Below are 12,541 nucleotides of genomic sequence, written 5' to 3' on the forward strand. Positions count from 1 at the left end.
CGCTGGCTCCGCCAGTGGGCGTTTTCTGGCGGCCGGGGCTGGTATTGGAAGCGGCACTGCAGTGATTTTATCTGCCTCTTTGCAGACGCGCACGCACATACGGGGCAATATTTGCCTCGCTCGAAGAAAATACAGATTGTTGCCGTTTTCACGCTTTGAATGCGAGGTGGGAGCATGAGGAAAAGCGGACTTTAAAAGGGGATCGGAACCGCTTGGCGGTCGGTAGCGCCCTGTCCCCTCCGGCCTAAAGGGGGAACGGAAATGTGAGGATTTTATGAGGGCGGGGAGCCGGGGTGCGGAGGAAATACTGCCCGGGGGGTGCTGGGGGAACGCAGCACCGAACCGCGGTTGCTCCTCGTTTGGCTCCGTCCTTTCTCGGCTTCCCCTTTCGCTTTCCTCCGGTGTCTCTCCGAGACGTCCTGCCTTAAACTACCGCGAAAGGGAGGGAAGAGCGGAAGCATGTCCAACCCGGAGAAGCGGAGCTTATCCCGCCCCTCGGCCCCCCTGGCTGCAGCACCCGGGGAAAAGCCCGGCTCCGGCAGCCGTCCGCTCCACTCCCATGGCCAGAGCGGCGGAGGTGGAGGCAGCGGCGGGTCTCCTCCTCCTCCCCCCGCTCCTGGAGGCGGCTCGGCTGCCTGCAGCTCCCTCTCGCTCCTCCTAACAACCACCAGCAGCAGCAGGAGCCGCGCTGCAGGGACAGCCTCCTCCGCCGCCTCCGCCAGCATCGTCCCCAGAGCGGCAGCGGCTCCTTTCCTCGCTCCAATCCCCTCCTTTTCCTCCGCTTCTCCATCTTCTTTTTACTTCTTGCCGCCGCCTCCTCGTTTCCCCTCCTCGTCTTCCTTTAACCTCACAAGTCTCCAAGGGAGGGAAGGAGGAGGAGAGGCAGCGAGAGCGGGAGGAGGAGGAGGAGGAGGAAGAGATGTTGGCGGAGCAGCAGCAGCAGCTCACTTGATCGCCCATCCAGGCGGCAGCGGCAGGAGGAGACTCTTCTGTTCTTCCTCCATCCAGGGCTTGCTGCTCCGTTCCGCAGCCGGCGGCCCCCGGCAGCACCACTCCCGGCTCCTCCTCTCCCCAGCCGCCTCTCGCCCGTGGTCCTGCAATTCCCTCGGGGCTGCAGCAGCAGCAGCCCGCGGCGACGGGATCCGAGGAGGCGACGGCCCCGGCGGGAGCAGGACTCCTAGGCGGCAGCAGCGGCAGAGAGGCGCCTTCTTCTCCTTCTCGTCTCCCCTGCTCCTAGGGCCAGACATGGAAGATGGATCTAATTCTGCAAGCTGCTTTAGAAGGTTTACGGACTGTTTCTTGAACACAAGTAGGTACCGGAGCGCTGTGCCCGGCGGCGGGTCTGGGGGGAGGCGAAGGGCTGTGCCGGCGGCTGGGTGCCCGCCCGGAGGAAAGAGCGTTTCTTTGTGAGGGGGGGAGGCGAAGACACAAAGGGGCCGCATACGCGGGGCGTGCGTGGACGCATGGAGGAGCGGCCGGGTGTGTGTTGAGGATGCACGGACAAAGGGGATGCGCGATGCAACTGAGTGCTCTTTGTGGCAGCTGGCTGTTAGCGCCGCGGGGATTTCGGCATCGGTTCGGGATCAGACAACTCTACGTGTACGTGTGCCAGCCCTTCACTTGGTGCGTGCCTAATTTGCTCAGGAACGAGACGTAGGGGAATGGAGACTTTCACCCCTACTTACTTGAAGTAGCGAGAAGGAAGCATTATGGTACCGGCAGCTGACAGAAAAGCGGCGGCGGAGGACCGAAAAGGGCGAAACGTGTCGCTTCCTTCTGCATCCCCTGCCAGGTCTGCCACACGCCTGCAAATGCCGTGGCTTTGTACCGGGTGCCTCCTTCCTCCGGCCGTGGCTCGTTGCGAGGCGGGCGAGAAGCCGGAGAGGAAGCATGTGCTCCTCGCTGGGGGGGCTGGCGCTGTGACGGGGACGGGGGCCGGCGGAACGGAGGGGCACTGGGGCGCTCCGTGCGGGGCGATCCGCTCTCCGCTGCCGGCGGAGCCTGGCCGGCTCCCACCCAGCCCCCCGGGCGCGGGGGAAGGGCGCGGGGCCGCGCTCGCCCCGTGCCGGAGACGGGAGCGGGGCGAGAGCAGCCGCTCGGCCTCCCGCGGCGGGGCTCGGCCGGTGCCCTCCCCGCGCTGGACGGGGGAGCCCCGCGGCGGCGGGGGCCGCTGAGCGGGTTGGGAGAGGGGGAGGAGGGTTTCGCGTGTCAGAAACTCCCGTTCGTGGGGACGCGGCCCGGCTCCCCCGCGGGTGTCTCGCCCCGAGCCTGCCGCTGCCGCCTTCCCCTCTCCGAGGCGCTTCACGGGTGCACCGCGCCCCGCCGGTGGGGGCCCCCCGGGCTGCGGCGCCCCCGGAGCGGCCGGGGCTTCGGGCTGAAACCTGCCGGGGTCGGGCTGCCCGTGCCCTCTCGCCAGCCCGCAGCTCCGGCGCCCCGCCGGGAAACGTGCTGGGGTCCGGTTTGGTCATGGGATTAATGAATTTCCAACCGGAGCGGGTGTCAGGGCTGCAATACATCTTTTTTATCAGAAACTTCTTTTTGTTCGCCTAATGTTTTGATGCTTAGGGTGACTTCAATCAGCTGTTGTTATTTGTTGTTTTTTCTTTTCTTTTTTTTTTTCTTCTTTTTGTGACAATTTCTTAAATCATAGATCTATGCCTTAAAGTGTTCCTAAACTTGCATTTTAATCTGTTAGCATACTTTTATTGAGTGGCTTTTTGGATACAGGTGAATAGTACATAGTTCACACGTATGTATTTTGGGGGATGTGAGAAGAACTATAGAGATATCAGCTGAAACCTCATTATTTGTCTTATTGCCTTACAGCTGTCTTCAGCACAATAGCCTGCAAGCGTGATAGTGCTTGCTCTGTTCTATGGTAGAGGTGAATAAAGATGACTATATATTTGCTGCATTGTCTTTTTGAAACTTTATTCAATAGGTGATTACGTTACAGAGCCATATTCTTGTTTAGTTTTGAGGCCTGAAGGGAATCCTAAGCTCTTCCAGTTTTTATTTTCTCTGTGTTTGAGAGGGGTAGAATGCTGTCATGCGTGTGGTACGACTCTGATGTTTTAAAATAAGTGGTCTTGGGAGCAAGGGACCGAGCCAGGGAATGTGTGTCATGTAGGGCAATTCTCTCCTATGCTAGACCAAGAAAAAGATGACACGGTAAACATCAGCTCTGTTCAAAACACCACTTTAAAAGCAGTGGTGAATTCAACTTAAGCTATTTTATGAACACTTGAACACAAGAAACCTGGTCGTCTTTGACTGATCGTAACCTCTGACTTTCCTGCGGGCAGGAAAGGAGCAGAACGGTTCTTTCCCCTGTGGGTTTACTGACGTCTGAGAAGACATGCCTCGCTCTCTGTGGAGACACTCTTCTGTGCTCTGCAGCCTGCTCTCATGAAACTTTCAAGAACCTAAATGTTTGATATCTCTACTCCTCTTTTGAATATGATTGAAACTGGCCAATGGGCTCAAAAGGTATTAGTGAGGTCAGACGGACAGACATCCACGTGTGTGCGTATATACATACGTGTACACTTCCCTCCCTGCCCGAGTGATTGCATAAGTCTGATTTCCTTAGGAAACCAGGCTGAAAAAAGGAGTGGAGGGAAGTCAAACAAGATACGATTCAGTTCCAGTGCAGCTACTGCGAAGAGCACTTGTCCAAGTGTTTGGTACTGTGCAGGGTCCTGGTTACAGTGCAGCCGGAAGGCTATTATTGTTTTGAAGAGGATGAGATCATGTAGAATAATGAAGATAACGTGCTGCATCTCATAGCTTTTGTTTCCTGAATTGTATTTTACGTTCTAAATCGTACATATATACCTATATAGACTGTTTGACTTTAAAGACAAAAAAGTCTAAATATTTTTACAGGGAAACTGAGGAGTTCTGTAGGGAAGAGAATTGAAATGAGCCCTTTTGGAAGGGAGATTTAAAAGTGACTTAACAGAATCCTCAGGACTGGAAAACAATGGCATCGCTAGAGGTGTATTCTTCTTTCTCTGTGAGCTCTTTCGACTTGCATGCTCTCCAGTCAGGATTTTGTTAGAAGGCTCTTGATATTATTAAAATTTTAGCTTCTGCAGTACTCAGTTTGTGCCATATCTGGCTATTTTTGTTTTTAAGATTCCTAATAAAGCACTGGACTGGACTGCAAGGAGCTTGTATGAACTTTGTGTAGCGTGTGTTGTTTTTCTTAACTGTTTAAAATCTGTAACTTGGTGCATAACACAGTGTTTTGAGAAACTTTTAGTATCTAACATCCTGGATCAGTTCTCCAGTGGAGTTCTATCATGTTTAGGATACTGCAAGCTGCCAGGTGTTCCAGGTTTCTGTGAAATGTCGTACCTTCAGGGGAGTGTCCCATGTTCCTTCTACACTCAAGGTCTCTCAAGCTGTGCATGTGTAGCATATTTCATCTGTGTCTACTCACAGGTATGAGTATTTTACAGTATGGGGGCTTTCTGCTTGTCAGAGTATTATCAGTATATTGATATTTTTATACAGCATTACCTTTTATCTGTTGCCTTTTTTTTTTTTTTTTTTTTTTTTGTGATGCAGCAAGTTTATCCTGCACCTTCATGTGCCAGATGCTAAGACTTTCTGATTGAGTAGTACTTTAAGAAAGAGTAGATGTAGTAAGATCTGTAGTTGTGGAAGAAAATAGCAATTAAGGTTTAAATAAAGTTAAAAGTATTCCTGTTACCTGCGTTAATGGGAAAGTTAATCTTGGCTTGACTCTTTCTTTTCCCCCCTTTCCCCTGGTCTGTGTATTCATTACTTGCAATCAGGGTTTTGTAAGCTAAATGCTAATCTTCAGCAATAAATCCCATCTGTAAAGGTGGACAGGGTTTGGTTTTACAATTAAATCATCCTTAAAATTTAGATGCTGATGTAGAAAACGGAATTGTCTCTGGTTTTCACCCCAGGGATTCTGGCTCTGCATTAATTGAAAGCAAAATTGTCACTAAAACGATGTATAGTTATGATGATAAGTGATGTCATTCAGCAGCTCCCATCACGACTGGTTTTTCATAATACCACATTTTGCATTAATCTATAGGAACACCATGTATCCTGGTCTGAAGCACTGCTATTCTATTTAGGGATAACGGATCAATATATAGGGCAGACAGCAAGGAATGGCATGGAAAGGGAATGGACACCATGCGGGCATGAGCAGTTAACAGTGAAGGAGGACTTGTTTGTCCAAGTCAGGTATTTTTACAAATGGTTGTCTATAAAGCACGCACTTTACATTTGAAATAACTAATCCTCTGTCCGTTTGACTCCTCAGCTCTGCTGCCCATGTTTGCCTGATGGCTTGGGGGTTCCTAGCGCTCATAGGCCTTGAGAAAGGAGGTAACACCTTCACTGTTAACCCAGTAAGCGTTTTTCTTTTGTAAAATGGACTGTGGAAGGTGTGATTGTACATGGTGGGGCAGTGTAGGTGAGTTGGGAGAGGGTTTCTTTTTGTCACTTGTGCAAGGAGGATGGCAGCTCATTTAAAATTCTAACATGAGGCTGGTGCCTCCGATCACCCTGTTCATGTCCTTCTTCCTTTTGTTTGTGTTTAAGCCATACTCGTAAGCTGGACATGGTGAAAACCTGAAAACGTAAAGATGAGGTTTTATTTCAGCATCTACATGACTTAGTGATTTGATTTTGAAACAGTCGTGTCAACGCTCGTTTCCGCTAGTGATCCAGGGCATATATTTGGCTTACTTGCTTTTAAATCTTCTGTTGTATAAGTTTTAAGATTTTATGCTGTATTCTAATACAAATAGATTATACCTAACATTCTCTCAATATTCTCAAGTGATGAACTTGGTTTTAGATTCGGAAAATAAGAATGAGAGTCTGTGTGTGTGTGTATTTATAACTTGGAAATGCAGCTTGTTGGTCGGTGTTAACCTTGTCTGTGATTAAAATTGTATTTCAGTTTCGTGAGGCTAATATGAGCTGATTTTTTTAAATGGTACTTTAAAAAATATTTTCGTTTCAAGTCATTATGTTTAATACTTTAAAATTCAGTGTTTTTTACAATATTCTATTTTTTGCAGTTTTGGCACTATTATATTCTAAAAGAAAGCTAAGGTCATAAGTAAAGAATATATATATATATATATATAAAGAAAAAGACCCTTTTTTTTTTTTTTTTATTTTGTTTTTATACTCCCTCTGCTGGCTGCTTCAATTACAAGTACTTGTACTAGAACTTTGTTACTAAATCTGCTCTTCCTTTACTGTTTTATCAAATGAGCAGTAATGTGTATTGATTTCAATCTGTATTTAAAATACAAAAAAAGTCTATAATTGTTAAATGAAGAAACACTATTTGCAGGAACAGAAAATTTGACACCTGTTTTATAGAGCAATGTTTTTGTTTTTGCTATACCTTGTATTGATTTGAACTCAAAACAACTGAATCTTTTGGTGCGTGTGCCACATCTTCACCAGTAAATATCACAGAAATAACAATTCGTATATTTTTCCAAAAGATTTAGTTATCTATTCCATTTATTGTAACAAATTTACTGCCCAGCTTTGAAGAACAGCTATGGCAAAACCTAAATAATTATGCTATGTTTTGTTATGTTAAAAAAAAAATTATCATTCGCGAGTTTGACTTACATCTACATAATTAGCTACAAGGCTGCACTCAAAGTATTCTGCAGATGTAATGAATAATTTCTTAAGATACTGGTTTTGGTACACTAGTATACAGTAGTGTTCATCCAAAATATTTATAGCACTAAAAAATTGTAATTCTTAGGAACTTCAGAGATTACATACAAGGATTGCTGTATATATTACTGAAATAAAGCCATTGCATTCCCCTATGGGTGTCAGTTATGGTTAAAATTGTTCAATATTTCTTGTTGATATTTCTGCTAAAGATCCAGACTTTGCTGTGTAGCGTGTCCTCACTTGTGCTGGTGGTTGGCTTCCCACTGTCAGAGTTTGAAGAGTGCCACCTGCTGATTGACAGCTCCTTGTGGTACTTCGTTCCTTTGCCATCTGAAGGCTCTCACAGCTCAGCCTCGCTTATCTTGTGGGATGTGACAAGTTGATGTGGTTGAACGTGGCAACTGCGTTGAATCAAGCCTCAGCTTTGACCTCCTCTATTAAATGATGCTATTTTTTCTTTCTAACTTGTTTCAAGGTGAGGAAACAGGATTTTTATCCTGGGAGGTGGGCTTCCCCCACCCCTCTTGTCCCCTTTTTAAAAGCTTCTGAGAAAATGGCGTACTTCTGTGGTTTCATCATCGCTTCTTGTCAAGCTGTCATAATTAGCGTGGGAGGAACCAGCCTGGCTGATGTTTATAGAAGACTTTGGCTTCTGCTATGCCAGACAATGTATTGATGTGTTGCACACTTGAATGAGACAGTTCAAAAGGCAGGTAACAGACTCGCAGTCGTGACTTTGTTAACAAATGAACATTCCAAAATTCTCACGATGTGTTTGTTTTTGCAGGGGAGAAGGATATTCTGGTTAACAAGTTATAAATTTTTACGGTAAATTGATGAATTCATCTTTACTGTTAGTGCACGCTGAGAATGCTTTATTTCAACTTAGAAGTATGCTAATTATGTTCTTAGGAAAAAAAACTTGGCAAGAGTGTTAATTAGTTCAAAAAAGTGCATCATTTACATATTTACAAGGAACTCCTTTATTTCGGAGGGTTTTTTATATATCTTCTTCCCAGTGATTTATCACCACAGGAAGCTTTCTTAATTCCCAGCTCCTAAGCACCTTGTCATAGGTGGCATTAAGAAGAAAAAAATATTGCATTTCCAAATTTTACAGTATTTTGAAAAATACATTGATAGCAAATTTTAGTCTGGGTGAGTGAGATTTTTAACAATAAAATCATTAAAAGATGCTAAATCTCATGGCTCAATAGGACCAGAATCGGGCTCTCTGTTTCACTCAAAGATTTTCCAAAGCAGTTCTGGCTCAAGAATACCAAAAGAGAAGGCTTTCGGGTGTTACTCACTGCCTTTAGAGAACTCATACTCATTTCAGTGATTTCTAATTAAAATAATAAAAAAAGCCCTCAACATGGAAGGAGCAGTAGTAATCTCACCTTCTTTGATGTTGGGACCCAAAGAAGAGATTGTCAGGATCTGAGAGCAGTTAATCCACCTTCCATCTGGAAACTGTGAAGACTTAATGCTTTCATTAGCACTTACTGATCTGATTCCTTGTTTCTGCATTATCAACTGACTCCTGTGCAGCTGAGCTGTACTTCTCTTAAGAAAGTTTATTCAGCTGTTAATAATTCCAACATTCTTCCTTCCTCTTATCCTTCCACTTGCATCAAAAAGAAATCCCCCAATGTCAAGCCACAAATAGTTCCTAAAGTAAAGGAAACTTTTGCATCCGAAGCTCTAAGAACTTTGTACAGAAACCTCGCATCTCTAATCTTTCTGATCCATACGCACCCAAAATAGCAGATACTTCTAGCTGCTGACAAGCGCTGCCATGTTCACCTTAATAATACTATTTACTTGGCTTCACCCTGTGGGGAAATTTCCTAACCGGCAGGAAGGATGCCACTTTCTTTGCCCTAGATGTTTTACTAGCATTTCTGCAACATTGGGGTGTTCTGCTGGTTCAGAGAATACGATGCTTAGCCTGCATTATGGTGGCTAAGTGTGCATCCTGTTTATTCTTTTGTAGTTTTCCTCACTGCCTAATTTGTATTTCCCCATTGTATTTCCTCCATAGTGTCTTATTTTATTTACTTCCAAACCGGATAAAGCTACTACCCTCTCTTCTAATGGTCTTTAATTTATTCTTTTTTTTTTTTTTTTTTTTAAAAAAGTGCCTTAGTATTTCACTAATAATTTTTTTTTTCCTTAACACATAGCAGTTAAGTTTATGATAACTCATTCTTTTACTTACACTGTTTTTTTGTGTTTATAGTTTGGTGTTCTTTCACGTATATACAGATACCTTGGCAACTTCTCCAGAGTGAACTCTTTCTTGGAAAATAGCTCTGTTGGCTGTGCTTTCTTTTCATGGCTTTCTCTTTCTTTCAGTTGTATCTGTATCTTCGGCTTAATATTATTTCCTCCTTGTCCATCCATCAGATTATTTCAGCTGATGTTTCCTTCTCGATTGCTGAATTGTGTTGATTTTATTTCTTCCTGCAGTGGCCCTGTGTCTTACCCTGTCTTTTTTACAATGTTCTTATTTTCCCCAGCTGCTTTGGTTGTGTGAAGGCACTACACTGCTGTTACTCTTCTTCTGGTGTAGTTCACTTTGGCTGCACTGTCTATTTTTTTTTTTTTTTTTTTTTTTTTTTTTTTGGTAAGACTAAATTTTGCATGGCGGTTTGAAAACTCTTGCTATGTGTTCTGTATTTGCAGTGAGTCATTGTATTTCCTAATCTGGCACTGTCTGCCCAGCCCTAAGTGTGATGTCAGTGGAGATTTTTTTTTCTTGCCTTTTTTTAAGCAAATGTAGGGCTGATGAAAGTTACTGTTTGATGTAACAGGAAACTGAACTCATCTGTTCTCAAAACAGGCATGGCCGTAGCCAATGTGCTGAGGTTTCATCATGCCAGGCTCCTGTGTCTCATGCTTGCGAGCAAATGGCTTTTCTGTGGATGTGTCTCACTGTTCCTATTTCTTCAGACTTCAGTTTTCACCAGTAAAGACTCCTGAGACAGCTACGCTCGGGAAGCTGCTTTTTAATGAATCTTTAGTCCTAAATGTAGTTCTGTGGCCTTCAGTTCATGATTATGAATGCAAGAGGGTCTTGGGATTAGAGGTGTCCTTTTGAGAAGTGCTTTCAAGAGGTCAGAGAGTAGGGGTGACCTGCAGTCTCCAATGTTTATAGAACAGTGCATTCCCCTTACAACTGCTGGCTTAGCTCTTGTGGTAGAGAGAACAGGATCATCTGGCATGTTATAGGAACTTTCATAGGCTGTTTGTGGGTAGGAATGTGCTAGTAGATTGCCTGTTTCTTTCAAACCTTTTTTGGACTTTCCTTGGAGCTATATGCAGTGCTTATACTTTTGAACTAAGCACAGAGAGGATGTGGGCTTGAGCTCTAGCCCTGTCCATTCTGCTTAATTTTTAGTGTACTCCTTCGTCCAGTTTAGACCGATGCCTAACTGCCTGCATGTGTGTTGGGAGAAAGCAAAGGGGGACTGTTCTAAAAGGCAGTGGGAATGGTACTTGTCTCTTCTGACCTTGTGTAAAGAGAAGAGTTCACCTTTGCGGGCACAAGCTGTGGCATGCCCCTTTACTTTGTGGCTAGAGAACAGGCTCTGGGCTGTTTTATTGACTTGTATAGGGACATAGCCATGTGGACCAGCAGCGGAATCTTTGTACTGTTTGTGGCAGTAGGGCAGACCTTGTTTCTACAGACCAAGTTCTCCTGGTGAATGAACCACAGGCTCTACAAAGTCCTGAATGAAAGATCCGCCCAGTGAATAAGGGACCGCTGCTGGAGGATATGGCTTGCTGCCTGACTCAGTGCAATTATTTAGCTTGTCTGTCTTTGTTTCCTCAACTTGCTGCTTTGGAAGACTTCTTAAAATTTGTGTCTAAAATGTGTAAATGAATGTTAATAGGGGAACGAGGAGACACAATATTTGTCAATTGACAAGGATGAATGAAATGTGTGTGGTGATATCGCATACGTTAATGAAAAAATGATGGAGGCTTATCCATCTATGGCTGTAGTATTGAAGGGGTAGAAATCAGAAATAGAAAAAGGAGAAGGCTGGAATGGTAAGAGAAGTTTAACATTTTTATTGCTCAAAGGAATGCGATTACAGCAGAAGAAAATGTTCATCCTTATAGGGACAGCTATTTATAAACTCTGAGAGGTTTCTTTTGGGGTAGATGAAAAACGTGATATGTAAATATCTCCCAGCAAATCATCAAATTTTGAAGAAATCTTTTCATTGAAGTGTAAGGTTATGGGTTTTTTAAATGTGAGGATTATTTTTCTTTTTAATGTCACAAATGCTTTCTTTCTGTTTAACTGTAATTTTTTTCCTCTTTTTAGCAACAACATAAACCGTGCCTGGTGAATCTTATGTACTTTATGAATGTACTTACAGATAACCTTTCAATTTATTTCTTGACTTTTTGTAGCTTAATGTTATCTTCACCAATCGGCCAAATGCTATTTGACAATCTCTTGTATATGCCAGCTGGCCATGTCTTTTACCAGGTCACTCTGAAAGTTTTACTGTTCTATCCTGTGTGTTTTGTCTTTTTTTTTTTTTTTTTTTTTGAAAGCTCTATTTGTAATTTAATAACTTACCCACCTTGTTCCTGTTTTTTCTAACAGTTTATTAAAGCATAAATGTGGCTACATGTAGAGCGCATGCCCCTTCTCTGTCTCTTAACATGAATCACCTTGGATGGCTCTAGCCATGGATATGTTGTGAGTATAGCTAACATCACTGTGGCTGGTTACTTTGCTGATGGTGACCTCTTGTCCATGATAAGCCCTGATTCTTGTTTACAAGATGAAGTTGCAGTTGTTACCTTCTGATTTGACTGCAAAGCTAATTTTTTGTTTGTTTTTGTTCATTCAGCTGTGTGTACCTTTTCTTTTTTTTTTTTTTTTTTTTTTTTAATATGTTGAACTACTCTCTTGGTACTTTGCAGCATCTTGTTTTAACAACTTGTGTTTGAAGCAAAGCAACTAGCCCTTCTGCTGTGCCAAGAAACACTTTTTCCCAAGCACTTCTAAAAGGAGGTTTTTGTTTTTCTTGTTTGACAACAATTCTTTTGGTGTTTATGGAGCTGAAGGGAGGAATGGTAAGGAAGTTGAAATCTGCTATATATATCAAAATTGAAAAGAGAACACAAGAACAGTTACACAGTGATATTGAGCAATATTGGTATATTGAAATTCTTTTGCTAAGACATAAATTGGTAAGACTTAAGCTTTGTTTAAATCTAGAAATACCCTGTGCTGAACTTCCCTTTGGAACTTAAAACTGAGTTGTCAAACTGATTTGTATAAAATGTCTGTATAAAGACTTTTATATTGGCTTAAACTAATATAATTTTGGTAGGTTTTAGACCTCTCAGAGGAGAGCTCTGGCAGATCTCCTAGTGGCAGCTGAGATACCTATCTTATGCTTCTCTTCTCCAAGTCACTACCAGCTCAGCAGAGGTAGCAGAAGGAAGGCTCAAGCACATTGTCTGGCTTCCTGACCTGTACTACATGCAGAGGTGAATGTCTGCTAATATATTGAGCTGTAGGCTGCTGTGATTGATGAAGAACTGCAAAAGTGACCTTGGGTCCTACTTGCGTGCTGCAAGAAGCAGGTTGCAAGAGGCTGTTAGGAGCAATGAGGACAAACTGTTCAACCTACTTGCTTCGTTCCCCTTTCTGTCTGTTAATACTGGAACATGTATGACTCCAAAGCAAGCTGTTTCTGGGAGCTGGGATGGTAGATGCCTGTTGGCTCTCTCTGGTGTAGGGTAAGTTTTCTGCTGGTTAGTTTCCTGAATAAGTTCACTGTGGAGTCAGAGGATCACCAGT

The 12,541-nt window shown here is 43.9% G+C and overlaps 1 protein-coding gene across 1 annotated transcript in view; it reads left to right on the top strand.

The window, feature by feature from the left end:
• Positions 1-459: 459 nt before the first annotated feature.
• The window catches only part of PDE10A (phosphodiesterase 10A), a gene marked incomplete at its 5' end in the record, with an annotated part of 194,711 nt that continues 182,629 nt past the window's right edge, over positions 460-12,541 (top strand). Inside the window, one exon of the mRNA XM_082306315.1 lies at positions 460-1,309. Coding sequence (XP_082162441.1) covers positions 460-1,309 — 850 coding nt within the window. The remainder of the gene's footprint in view (positions 1,310-12,541) is intronic.

Source organism: Platalea leucorodia (assembly GCF_965183815.1).
Source record: "Platalea leucorodia genome assembly, chromosome: 3".
In the NCBI taxonomy this organism is placed as follows: Eukaryota; Metazoa; Chordata; class Aves; order Pelecaniformes; family Threskiornithidae; genus Platalea; species Platalea leucorodia.